This window comes from Nerophis ophidion, linkage group LG12, assembly GCF_033978795.1.
Source record: "Nerophis ophidion isolate RoL-2023_Sa linkage group LG12, RoL_Noph_v1.0, whole genome shotgun sequence".
In the NCBI taxonomy this organism is placed as follows: Eukaryota; Metazoa; Chordata; class Actinopteri; order Syngnathiformes; family Syngnathidae; genus Nerophis; species Nerophis ophidion.
The window spans coordinates 58,691,796-58,706,592 of record NC_084622.1 but is presented as its reverse complement, the minus strand read 5'-3'; the positions used below and the strand labels follow the sequence as shown (position 1 = coordinate 58,706,592).

General features: G+C 38.7%; 1 protein-coding gene across 6 annotated transcripts in view; it reads right to left on the bottom strand.

Annotated features, from left to right (window-relative positions):
- The window catches only part of LOC133563632 (UPF0606 protein KIAA1549-like), a 61,515-nt gene that overhangs the window by 35,970 nt on the left and 10,748 nt on the right, over positions 1–14,797 (bottom strand). For all 6 annotated transcript variants that reach the window (XM_061917867.1, XM_061917865.1, XM_061917868.1 and 3 more), the window contains exons 3-6: positions 917–2,935; positions 673–761; positions 412–571; positions 182–312 (exon numbers count right to left, since the gene is read on the bottom strand). In XM_061917867.1, coding sequence (XP_061773851.1) covers positions 182–312; positions 412–571; positions 673–761; positions 917–2,935 — 2,399 coding nt within the window. The remainder of the gene's footprint in view (positions 1–181; positions 313–411; positions 572–672; positions 762–916; positions 2,936–14,797) is intronic.

The window sequence follows — 14,797 nt, the reverse complement described above, 5'->3', positions numbered from 1 at the left end:
AACACACCCATTTTGTGAAAACCAAAAGACTAAATAATATTCTGAAAATAATCACATTAAACAAAGTCAACAGGCAAATTAGTAGTTTCAGCTTTATAGTAGGATGCCTTTTTAAATGTATTTCTGTTGAAATCAAAGGATAAGACATCTCGTGATTTTTCATCCATGTTTGTCAACTTACATGCACTGTGAAATTGGCAGACATGTTGACGCGCCGAAGCACTTCGGCAAAGGCCATGGTCAGACCTCTCTCAATACTCTCACTGAAGTTGCAAAACCGTACATTAATATGATCAGGAACAAACTGCAGCACTGCACACAGGAAAATAAATACATTAATTAGAATAATGCATGAAAGCAAAATCATTTCTTCAAATATTTTAATATAGGAATCATTGAATGTTGATTCACCTGTATGGACTTGATATTTATTGTCTGGTATCACCCAGTTGGGAGACACAGACAGGAAGCGGTGTCCTGACCGTCTTAAGGCATTGACAACAGATATGGCAGTGTACACAGCTGGACCTGATACTACCCGAAACACAAATTTTGGTGGTGGTTCTATAACCTGACAGATAGGAAAGAAATGTTGTAGCAGTCAGTACAGTACGGAGTCAAAATACATACATCAACATCAATGATATCTTTAGTGTAAAAAAAACAATGTACCTGTAACTCAACCGATTTGTTGAATCTATGTTTCAGGATCTCTCTAACTTGAGATTTGGCATGTCCAACAGATACTCCAGAGGGAAAACCTTTACAGTAAAGAGTAAACAGAATTACAATCAGATTTTTCTACATGACACACGGCGATTCACGACATTATATGCCCTCCTAGTTATTCTTAAATGTCTTGAATTACACAAAGTCTACACATTGTATTACAATAAAGAACAACAAAATAACTCACCTATTTTAATTAAATACTCAGGCTTCTCAAGATTGCAGAGGTACTGTCTGAATGTCAGCGCTGTAGTCTGCTTTTCACCACTAGTGACAGGGGTAACATTGACAGTAATTCCAAATGCTTCTTGATGGAAACTTGTGTTGGCATTGGGAGATGTGGGTATGGGCGGAGTTATATTAGCGCTGTTGGTTGGGATCAAGGTCATCGTGGCTGGATTGTCAAATTCATCTTTAGTCACCCCCTGATCACCCAACATGACAGGGGGCACCAAAGTGCTATTAGATGACATTGAAGTGATATTGAAAACTTGCTCAGTTGTATTAATGACTGAATGTTCAGTTGGACTTGAAGAGTAGGTTGTTGTTGCAGTAAATACAGGAGTGGCGTGTATGGTACTTTGTGGAAAGGATTCTGTGACAAACCATTGGACATCCATCAAAGACAAGGAAGACATGACATCATCGGGCCAAAAAACTGTAGTGCTGGGTAGTATAACCGCAGAGCTTTGCAGATCTACAGTATGAGTACCTGCAGACCAATCTGTGGTGGATATTGGAATGGTCCAGATGGGGGAAGAGGGATCAAGAAAGGAGGTTGTGGCTATTGAATGATGCAAAAAAGGCTTTGAGACATTAAAAAGCTGTGTTGTACTTATTACGGTTGTTTTACTCAGTGACTCAAAGTCTGAAAAATCACTATAGCGGTCATTGTCTGTGAGTTTAATATCATTGGTGATGGTGTTGGTTGGTGCAGTGTCTGGAGTACTAATGGGCACCACAGTGATGTTCCCTCTTTGTTCAGCTTCACCCCCTGAAACAGAGTTCTCCTTAGTGAGCTGAGTGGTGTAATATTCCAAGCTGTTCATGTCAGGTAATAGAACATCTGTTGGTTGGATGCTGATAGTATCTGGCCACTCTTTGTCTGATGCTTCTATTATTTCACTACTAATAGTAGGGGTAACTTCCAGTGTATAAGGAACTGTGGAGTTAAATGAGGAAAGAGAGGAGGGATCAATAGATGTCTTAGGTAAATGTGTTGCATATGCCGTCATCAGGCTTAAAGATGGCAGAATATGAAGATGATGCAAGGATGAGAAGGATGTGCCCACCCTGGAAGGGAATTCTGTATTATATTGTTCTGTATTATCCTCTTGATCATATGTGTCGGGAACTTTGGTGGAAAAATAGTCCTCTTCTTCTGGATTTAGGAATGCCATTGTCTCCAAGTAATCTCCAGACCCCCAGTCAAAGTCCATGGTATTGGCAGGATAAAAGTCCTCAAGGGGAGCCTCAATCGGTTGAGACAAAGGTGATGTAAGGTGGAGGCCGATTAAAGGCACATGGTGGCTCGGGGCTAGAATCTCATGCGAGTTGGGTAGAATAGTAACTGGTTGATTCTCTGGCATCAGGGCACTGCTGGGTATCATCTGATTTACATGCTGCATTTTATTTGAATTATTCATATGCAGCTTGGCGTCTCGTAAGACATGGTCTAAAATAAAAGATTTGTCTGAAGCAGAGTCACTAAAATCCAGTGGCTTAAAAGTCTCAATAGGCAACGAGGAAGCCGTTGTGAGGGTGTTTTCAGATTCATTGCCTTGAGCATCTTTAGCTAATTCCTTTACAAAACTAAGCTGTAACACTGTTGATCTTGTAAACGTTGAGGGTTTTGCTACATTTGACTGAGTTGGCATCTGAGATATTGAATGAGTTCGCAAGAGTATGGAAGTTTCCTCTGCAGAATTTATCCTGGAGCGTTTGGATGCCTGTAACTGCGCAAAAGATTCCAAAACAGGTTGAGAGCGATGTAAAGATGGAGAAAGATGCTGTGGTTCTTTTGCATTGAGGCCGATAGGTGTGAAAGATTCACGTCGTGATTCGGGAATTACTTGCTGAGTACCAGGTGTGTCTGGGTCTTCAAAGGCAAGAAAGGGTGATGAGGGTGATATTGATACTCCTCTTGGACTTGAAATATCATCAATAAATCCCTTAGCATGGTGTGTTGAGTCAGAGAGAGACACATCTACAGAGAAGCAAAGGGAAGTTTTTTTTAGCACTGATTATGGGAGACTAATTACAAGAGTTCAAAAGAACATTGATGATGGCAAGCAATACAGTCTCTGGCTCCCTATTATCTCTTGTTATATGGTCTTACTCATGAACAAAACTGAATTAGACTGTAGGAAACTAACAATATTGTGTGACCCTTTATTGAAACCATGTGAGCAAGCTGCGGTGGCCTTGAAATATATATTTTTAGATCAGCCATGACTTATAATTTAGAGACTGTTTACTATTTTTTAAATACTAAGCTACTTTTAATACATCAAATATTGGCTGTTCAGCTTTTTTATGGCATGTTCTTAGAGTTGCACTTATTCTGCCAAAATGCTTTGTACATGTCCATACTTTCAGTGACAAGCATGTTTGCTGAACACAAATTGTCAGGTTTCCACAGTGACCACATTATAGATCCATTAATCTTTTAAGAAATGTCAGAAATCAGAGGCTAATATACTAACATTTTAATGAGCTTACCACGTTGCATTTTGGAACCAGCTGACTGTTTTCTTACTTTCAGTTTTGATCTTGAGGAACTGAACAATGTGTGTTAACTAATCATGTGATACAAAACACATTAATTTTCATGTGTCATCGATAGTGAGACCAACGTTTTTAATTGTGCAGGGAAACACCGGATTAAATTTAGATGCTTATGGAAGTTTGTCATACTCAAAATTATGACAAAATATTATGCATTTACATTAGACAGGCGCTCTGTCAATAAGTGGTGTAATTTTATATGATGGTCTGAGAAATTGTTATTTTTGAGGTCATACTCGAGCATGTGACCTAAAAATGTCACCTCATTTCAGTAGTCCTCTAGAGCACCACATTAGCACGGTTGCTGCAGTATTTCGGTTGAACCAAAAAGAAGAGTTAAGTTATTGATTTGTAACATTATTTGAATAACAATAATTTATAGTGGTGTTAACAATTGGGACAACAGGAAATAGAGAATGTATTCATTTACAAGGGATATACATATTTTTTTAAAGGAACATTTGTATATATTGTTTCAAATGGTAAATACATCTTAAACTGTTGCAGGACCAAACTGGTACAGTATTTATTAAAAATTAACTAAGAGCAAACGAGATGGCCAGCCAGGCTCTGTGCAGCAGACAGCAGCTAGGCACTGGGCAACAGAGGGAGACAGAACTGTAGCTAACATTACAGCAGGCAAAACCTGACAAGGGTCTTGAAGGCTAAGTAGATCTGCCACCTGGCCCTTGAAACATGAGTGTGAGGACAAATCAGTTACACTTGGTTGGTTACACATTATTAGATAATAATGTACAGTATGTAACAAAACAAAGAACAGAGACCTGTGCAGATGGACAACATTTAAAGTGCTCAACTATTAACAATAGAACGCCATGAAATTAGGCATTAGTTTCTTCATTATCACATTCTACTACTGCTTATTATTCTGATAGGTGTGATACTACCAGATGCAGTATAGTTTGGGTTTTTTCTTGCCCTTATGTGGGACCTGAGCTGAGGATGTCGTATCTTATGCAGCCCTTTGAGAGACTTGTGATTTAGGGCTATATAAGTAAACTTTAATTGATTGATGATTATTTGTATGTGTGTTTTAGCACATTATAGATGCACTGGATTCTGACATTTCGGTAGTTAAAGGCAGAGTACACAATGACATCTTGAAATGCAACATCTCTTCTGTGTCCAGGGGAAAAAAGTGCATCTACAACAGTGTCCATCTAAGTTCCTGAATAAATTGTTGTTTGAAGTCTAAGCTCAACCATTATTATACGATCTGCCAAGGCACTGAGCATTTTTTGACCACGCATCTGACACTAATCAATCCATCCATCCATCCATCATCTTCCGCTTATCCGAGGTCGGGTCGCGGGGGCAACAGCCTAAGCAGGGAAACCCTGACTTCCCTCTCCCCAGCCACTTCGTCTAGCTCTTCCCGGGGGAGCCCGAGGCGTTCCCAGGCCAGCCGGGAGACATAGTCTTCCCACCGTGTCCTGGGTCTTCCCCGTGGCCTCCTACCGGTTGGACGTGCCCTAAACACCTCCCTAGGGAGGCGTTCGGGTGGCATCCTGACCAGATGCCCGAACCACCTCATCTGGCTCCTCTCGATGTGAAGGAGCAGCGGCTTTACTTTGAGTTCCTCCCGGATGGCAGAGCTTCTCACCCTATCTCTAAGGGAGAGCCCCGCCACACGGCGGAGGAAACTCATTTCGGCCGCTTGTACCCGTGATCTTATCCTTTCGGTCATGACCCAAAGCTCATGACCATAGGTGAGGATGGGAACGTAGATCGACCGGTAAATTGAGAGCTTTGCCTTCCGGCTCAGCTCCTTCTTCACCACAACGGATCGGTACAATGTCCGCATTACTGAAGACGCCGCACCGATCCGCCTGTCGATCTCACGATCCACTCTTCCCTCACTCGTGAACAAGACTCCTAGGTACTTGAACTCCTCCACTTGGGGCAGGGTCTTCTCCCCAACCCGGAGATGGCATTCCACCCTTTTCCGGGCGAGAACCATGGACTCGGACTTGGAGGTGCTGATTCTCATTCCGGTCGCTTCACACTCGGCTGCGAACCGATCCAGCGAGAGCAGCAGAGTGTGAAGCGACCGGAATGAGACTAATCAATAAAAAAGTATTTGTAAATTTATGTCGTACGTATAATACAGAGTACCAAACTGCACTATGTGGTTCCCAGAATATTACCCAGAAGGCCTAAGAGAATGATATTTTGGCCTACTGTTCAGCATATTGTCATCCGTCCCATAATGAAGTACTTGCCTAAAAAATGTGGAACAGGCTCATTAGTCTGACAACACTAAAGAATTAATACCATGGGGTTTTAATTTATTCATAGTATGAAGAACCACATCATAATGAGATTCCATTTTCATTCTTGATCCTTCATGTGTCTTTCAGACTGATTTTTATTAATAACTTTCTATACACACTACTGTTGTCCCCGATGCCAATATTTTGATTTCAGTACCGGTACCAAAATGTATTTTGTTATATTTCTAAATAACAGGGACCACTAAAAATGTAATTTTGGCCTTATTATAACGGAAAATCCCTCCGGGTACTCCGGCTTCCTCCCACTTCCAAAGACATGCACCTGGGGATAGGTTGATTGGCAACACTAAATTGGCCCTAGTGTGTGAATGTGAGTGTGAATGTTGTCTGTCTATCTGTGTTGGCCCTGTGATGAGGTGGCGACTTGTCCAGGGTGTACCCCGCCTTCCGCCCGATTGTAGCTGAGATAGGCGCCAGCGCCCCCCGCGATTCCGAAAGGGAATAAGCGGTAGAAAATGGATGGATGGATAACGGAAAATCTTATGAGACATTAAACATATTTCTTTTTTTGCAATCAAAGAACAATCTGAAATCCTAATTTAGCGATTGTATTATTTTGTCAAAATTAAGAGGGACAAGCGTTAGAAATTGGATGGATTGATGGATTATTAATCTACTTGTTAATTTGTGAATATCTGGTTACATTCTGCTTTAACATGTTCTATTGACACTTCTGTTAAAATGTAATAAGCACATACTCTTCTGTTGTTTGGATACTGGACATGAGTTTTAGGTGATTCCTGCAAATTGAAGTATCGATCCAATACAGGGTCACACATTGGTCATATTTAGTCCTCCTGTGTCCAGGGACGTATTTCCTGAGTTTATAAACATTAAAAAAATGACAAAAAATATGTACATAACCATTGTAGTATTGACTATATGACACTCGTCTAATTGGTATCGTTACAGTCAATGTTTGCATAAATCCAACCATTTGTTTCCATTCAGCTTGCTTGCTGTTAGAGGCTAGTTATTGTATGCTTCTACGATGTATAGTGAAGCATGTTCAGTTATTCCTCATCCTGCAGGAATAATACTTGTGAAGAAAATTATTTTTTTTTCACCCTTGAGACAAGTATAAATGCACTGTGGAGGGACGCTGGCTCGCTGTGTTTTAAAGCACCGCTTCAGTCTTTATAGCTTCACCTTTATCCTTAGTTTCTAAGCCAAAATACTTTTATCCTCCATGTTTCCACGCTGTCTTTGTCGGGTTGAATCACATGCGCCTTGGGTCATATTACCAGCAATGACACCACGGCGCATCATCTTATTGTGCTGCATCATTGATGTAATACTATTGTGAAATGCCAGCAAACATTTCACCACAATGTTAGTATTTTTCAGTTTTAAATGATCACAAAACCTCTCATTCATCTTCTTTGGGCACCTTGCTCTCTTTCCACCTTGTCGCTTTTCTTTTATCCACCTCTTTTAATCGACAAATGCCATGGAGGCATGGCAGATATATTTACAAAACGATCCTGTCTTTTTCCAAATTTGCTCAAAACGAGCCATTTCAAATTTAAGAGTTTAGTGAAGTACTCAGCAGATAAGCTCCATATATGGTAAAAATTTGCCCGAAGAGCTTTGCACAAATATGCAATTTTTATTAGTTGTATCCAAACTTGTGTGTCTTGTTGTTGGGCAGACTGGCTCGTACATGCACATACATGCTAAAATCCTCCACTGCTGCCAGTTCTAATGAAATGTAGCGTTTATTAACTTATATCTGTCAGTGGATTCAATATGGAATTGCTAAAAACTACAACAACGGGGTGCAGATGCAGTCGAGGGGAGATTGGCCTGGAGGATGGCTATGGCACGTAAATAAAACTGCTAACACAAAACGGTGCATTCTAAAGAGAGCCAGAAAGTAGCTTGAAGATGATCTGTAGAACAAAATCTATGCAAAATGTTGACCACAAGAACATGTTTTAAATGTAAAAAAATATCATATAATAAGATAATAATATAACCTATTTCATTAGTTTCCCTAAAATACGCATTGAGGCTATAAAGTGTTTTATCCAATTACTCAATTAAATAAACTATACGATAGATTGCTGGACTACAAAAATAATCGATAGCTGCAGCCTTAAGTTCAAACTGATTCTTTCACTATAATATTTGGTACATAAATTATAATAAAACCTTTCCAAAAAAGGTGACACATTACAAAAGCTCCTCTTGGCTGCTGATGTACGAGATGTATGCGCAACAAATAAGCATGGACATTGCTCTTTTAAAAACAGATTCCAAAAATGTTTTAATTGCAATAAACAATAAACCCACTTTGGATGTAAATGTTTTTTTTCTGGCATACCTACAAATCAGTGCGCACAGTAGTGTCCATACAGAAATTCTGACTCTAATGCATGTTCTGTATTTCTAAACTCTTCCCGAATTATTTTGCATTAAGCTGTAACGTCTTTTTTTGGACTTAAACAGAAAAATCCAACTACATGAACGACATCGCTCTTACTCCGAGCTACTAACACCATAATTGCCAACCCTCCCGATTTTTCCGGCAGACTCTCGAATTTCAGTGCCCCTCCCAAAAATCTCCCGGGGCAACCAATATCCCGATTTTCTCCCGATTTCCACCCAGAAGACAATATTGGGGTGTGCCTTAAAGGCACTGCCTTTAGCGTCCTCTACAACCTGTCGTCACGTCCACTTTACCTCCACACTAACCGTGTCAGCCCAGTCACATAATATATGCGGCTTTTACGCACACACTTAAGCGATTGCAATGCATACTTGATCAACAGCCATACAGGTCACACTCAAGGTGGTCGTATATATAACTTTTTAACACTGTTACAAATATGCTCCACACTGTGAACCCACACCAAACAAGAATGACAAACACATTTCGGGAGAACATTCGCACCGTAACACAACATAAACACAACAGAAGAAATACCCAGAACCCCTTGCAGCACTAACTCCTCCGGGACGCTACAATATATACCCCCATTACCACCGAACCCCCCGCCCACACACACACCCTATTTCCCGAATTCGGAGGTCTCAAGGTTGGCAACTATGACTAACACGTTGTGATCATGCGGGCTCCGCACACTGGATTCCGGCGCTACTGGATAGAACTACTGGATTGGAATACAGAACTTGTATCGGAGGCTTATATCAGATATTTTTGATGCATGCTGATATAATACTATACATTTTTTTGTTCATATCGGACCAATATCTCTTATCTTTGTTAGAACGGGATGTACACACTTATTACTAGTTTTTAGTCAAATCAATGTTGTATAAATGGCACTAAAACAGACTGGAAATATTTTTGAGAAACCATAACATTTTGCCGGGGATCTTAATAACCAGGCACATGTAGGAGTTTCTTCACTTATAACAATGTAGCACTGAAAGGGGAATTGCACTTTTTTTTTAAATGTTGCTTTTTGTTCACAATCATTATGAGACACGTGACAAAGGATGTTTTTTTTGTGTGTGAATTGTAAATATCAAATAAATGCGATCAAAAGTCTGCTTACAATTGAGACTATGGGAGATGCTCAATTCTGCCTATAACTCCCTTGAAAATTCATCTAAAAACCGTCATTAGGGTATTATATAATGATGTAAGTATATATGTGATGTAGTGACGGGCACATGTATGATAAAATTTAATAGTTAATTTTTTTTAAATCATTTTAAGCAAATGCATTGCGTTAATTTAAAAAATGTCATCACAATATTTACTGTTTTTTCTTCATCACTGATTATTGCTCACTAAAGACTTAAGGATAGGCAAACATAGTAAAACATCACTTACTGTACAAGTTCTGCTGTCAACAGGATGCCGACTGAATGTCTTATAATTCTCGCAAAGAGATGGGGTTGGGGACAGGGCAGTGAACAAGCGTCTTTTTGTGTCGTTCTCGCCAGTTCCGGGTCCTAAATGGCTGCCAAAGTGTACCAACTTGTCGGATTGCATACTTCGCTATCTACTTTCCAGGTGAGAGGCATGATCTATGATCTACAATAAACTTCCAAGGAGCAGGGAAGCGAGGAAACAGCTCGATGATGTAAACATAGAGACACACAGTAATGATCACGGCCCGCTATAAGTAGTTAATCCGCGTTAGCGCTCATAATAACAATATTACTTATACTTGGTTAATATTCAAGTCACAAAATAAAAATGGAGTATTGTTGACGCTTTTTGAATGGTTATTTACTGGGTTTCATGGGCGAAATAGAGGGCCTCCCATAGGCTCCGCTGTAAGCTTACTTTTATTTACATTTATTTACGAGTTAGAATGCATTATAAAAAAATCAATCCGTCGTCATCTTTCATAATGATTGTGAACAACAGGCAACATTCCAAAAAAAGTGCAGTTTCACTTAGAAGACATTAACTTAATACTTTCTTCCGCGACTCAAGCTCCACCTTTTCAGAGCTCTAAGTGCAGGGGCTTGAAATATGACAGCAGTTTCAGTGAATCAATATTACAAAGGTTTGTTTTCCATGCATAAAGAGCTAACTTGATAAGGCTTGCATCTAGACGGTGCTTTGCTGACGTCTGGAATTGAATCCAAGAAAACACCTCCCCTTGTCTCCTTCCCCCACTCCTCATGGGCTTAAATGGACCGATATAGAAAGGGAACAAACTGAAAGGGAAATGTTTGGGCAATCAAGAATGGGCAACAGTGTTTGAACACTGTGATAGGTGCAAAATGGCTTCTGTCTCCATCTGTTTTTATGACATAATCGGTCCGCAAATAGCAGCTCTTGGAAACCTCTCAGTATGCCCATTTTTGGAGTTTCAGAAAAATCCTGTACACAAATGACCAACAAAGCATAATGCTGACTGTATACTAACCACCTATGAACACATTTGTTTGAATAAAGTAACTACAAAGGAAGCTGACATGAACACACAACATTAGACGCTAAGACTGCAACCTGAGATTTCAATTACAGAACACAGCATGCTCGGATTTCTCCTGCTTGGCAGACTGCATATACTGTACATGTACACAGAAAATGCATAGACAACTGATGAGAGAAAGTACTTGCATGTTTGTCTACTTAAAAAAGCAGGGATAGAAAAAACAGTATTGATAACAATGGTAGCTCACTACAATCCCACACATGGTTTTGTTTTTACTGTAGTTGAGCTCTTGCATGCCTCGTTTTTTGCAGTTTGAAGAAGCTGCCATATTATGCTAAGTGCAGTTGGACAGTTGAGATATGACTGAGTTGATGTATATTTGCACTGAACAGGAATAACAATTGATTAATTCGTTAAATTAGATTTTGGTCTTTGTAAAAGCAGTAGAACAAATAAATATGCTAAGTTTTGTAGCTCAGGAACTCAATAGTGAACTGTCTCAATAGTAACATTGCTTTTTTTAACTGAACAGATAAGAGGGGGAGTCTAAAAAAAAAAGGAAGCAAGATAACAAGGGGAGGAAGGAACTTGTATTAGAGTCAAACACTAGGGCAAATTTTCTAGATTTCATTTCCAAATCTACTAAACTATCTAAGGGGACTTATTAAAACAATTACAACAACTGTTTATAAAATCAATACATTGACAGTAAAAAAGGCAATATGTTTGTATTAGGACTGTCATATCTAACAAGCTAATGCAAGTAATCAATCATAAAAAAATAATTGCATTAATCATGTATCAGCACTGGTTAACCACCCAATTTATTTTGAGCACACATGCTCTTTTACATTAACCGAAGATGGTTACCTAAATGGTTGATAATGATTAAGTATATACATATGTCAGTGCAAAAAAAAGAAGACTGATTGGTGTGGATTGGGACAAATGCTATTAGGAAAAATCTTTTTCTACAGATTGGTACCTGGTTTTGTCTATTTGAGATCTGCCTGAATCCCACAAATTTTAAATCCAACCAAGGAGGCATAAAACAATCATGTATTATTTCATATTTCCTCCAAACGAGCCCTTGGTTTTCCCCAATTTGTGACATTTTTTCGAAGGGTGACGTCAACAGATATCTCCATATATGGTAGAACTTTACCCAAAAAGCTTTGTGCAAGTCCGCCATTGTAATCTGACGCTAGGAGTCAATAAGTTTCTTCTTTTTCTCTATCATCCTGTTGTGGGGCAGACTGGGCATCATCCGCTGTTGCCATTTCTAATACAAAGTAGCGTATAGTTATAACTTATACAGTATCTGTCAGTAGACTAAATAAGAAAAGCGCTAAAAACTACAAAACTGCTGGCGGGGAGAAGATGCAGTCGAAGTGGAGGCACGTTATAGGAGACCATCCACAAAATGTCAGAAAGATGATTGAAGATGGTCTGTAAAATATGATGTATGCAAATTTTTGACCAAAGAACCACCATTACATGTTGTAAATGAAGAAAAATGAATTATAATATGACCGCTTATAATAAACCCAGAAGATACTTAAGATAAAACCTTTGTTGTGAGCGAATAAAAAAGTTGAATAAAACAGTTTGAAAAATGTTTGCACATGACATTCTGACAATAAAATTGCTTTGTATGAAAAACTTTTTTTTTTTTTTTTTTAAATGTTATCAAAATTATGCAAGCAAGTCATTTACTGTGATTAATTGCGATTAATCACACGGCAAATGTGTGATTAATCTAATGCAAAAGGTTAATTGTTTGGCAACACTAGTTTATAGACAATCTTTTTTTACTACATTTTCTATTAATCGCAGGATATAAAAAGATATGAGCTACAATATACCATTTCGAAAAAAAGCCCAAATCCAAATGAATTACACACACACAAATAATACATTACAGCACTGCCCCAACTTAAAAGACTGTTTTAAGATAAGAGATGTCCCTCGACTAATTGTCATGCTTCAAGTTGCAAGCAAAAATTTGAGTTACAAGCATCCCCGCCATCAGTAGGCGTAACCAATGTCCCACTGAACCCCCATAAGATTTGACATAAAACATCTGGTTTTCCTCGCTAAACATTAGCTTATATCTAGAGATTGACAACTTTATTTTTTCAATCATTGGAAAGAAGAAATTGAGTTTGAACTACAGGGCTGAGAAAAGAAGTGGACAATATTCATTAACTATTGTCAATTCAAAAACATGACAGAGAGTGTAATCTGCCGACTTGGCAAAGCAGTTCACATGTACCCTTGAGTTTATGTATCCGACATTTAACAAAATAAGCCTCAATTCCACATACTGTAACTCTCCTGCTTTTAGTCCATGCCCCATTTACTGGGTTGTGGGCTCCCTTCGGAGAAAACAGTCAATATTAATCACTATTACAGTCCGTTCCACAGAAATATGTGTATATTTAGCAGAAATACTTCTGTTTAAATGTCTCTAATAAACTGTTATCAATATTTACTTAGGCCGAAGGCTCCATCTGCTGTGATAGGCACGTATCTGTAAGCACTTCTAATGAGTTACAGTTTATCAGAGGACATGTTGAGATGAGCTCAGCAAAATACACTCAAGCCGCCTCTGCATTGCACATGTTCACTGAGACGAGATAAAACCACCCGGCACTATATTTCATTCATAATGTGACATACTTGTGCCTCTACACAACACACAGAATTCCCTATAATAAAAAAATAAAATAAAATATACTAATTGGATGATCAAGAGCATTTACTGTCATGGACCCAGGCTTGAGCGGCTTTCACTGCTCGAAACAGAGCCAAATACTGCTAGTTTGCCAGTTTGGGGAGGGAACAAAACAGCAACACATTGCTAAAAAAACATCTTTCTGGCCTAGTTTGTGCTGTAGGACCCTGAATTTAGCTTTTTATGGGTTCTAACCATCGATCTGACACTGGCCCCTTGCTCTAATGAATAATGAATGGCCATATTGTCATCTCACACGGATCCAATTTCACTGCACTGGTAATTAGTTTGGTCTTCCCTGGCCTGCAGCACTGTGGGTTGAACTTGCCAGCTAGAGAACCATGGAGCCCAAATAGCAAAGCCAGTTTGAAAATGACTTAGAAAAGAAAAGTAAAGAAAAATAATCATTTAAAAAAAAAAAAAAACATACTACGAAAAAGGCAGAAAGGGAAAGTGGTACACATATAAAAAATAAATTGGTCTGTATGTCTGCAAGAACAATTAAATCTATGTTGTCATGCCCTATTTGACCTAGAAACTATAGAGCAAACATAAAAAAGCTGCTTAACTTTACAGCTTAGACTTTCCCAAGAGGCCACAGTCAAGAAATGGGTAAATACTGAACTTGACTGTTTTGTATAACAGTTATGTATAGAACATACACACAACAAAAACATCCAATTATCCCATGCAGTTTTGTAGTACACAACAATGGCAGAGACCATTAAGCCTTTTGACGTATTTATAATACTACTGTCAAAAATTTTATTTTTTAAATTAGATTAATCACACTTTTGGGATTTAGATTAACCAGGATTAATCACAGGTTATTACTCACTTGCATACTTTAAGTTAAGTTTATAAAAGACCCATATATTTGGATGGATGGATGGATTTCATATATCCCATAATGCGGAAGTTATGTGATTGCAGTGCAGATACAAATGCTCACAAAAATAAAGTAAAAACACAAGAAAACAAGAGTGAAACATCAAAGGAAACACAGGACATTAAAGACATTAAAAGAGCACAAAGCTGATATAACCAGCTGCCACTTCAGCGGCACCACTTCTACATACAACTACAAAAGTAAAATAATGATAAAACAAAAACTGAGCAATAAATAATACTACAGGTATACAAAATTACAGGAATATTTTGAAATGTGTTACTTAAATGTCTATTTGTTTTTTTGCTCAAAACTTAGTAATAGTATTATCTGAAGTCCAGCGAGCACACCATTCGCAGTCTCATTACTCATCTGTGCACTGACGTACAATAACTGACCATTTACCAACCAAGGTAACCCTCAGGTGACCATTCACAGTTCAGGCAAGGAGCATGTGCAGTCGAAATAAATT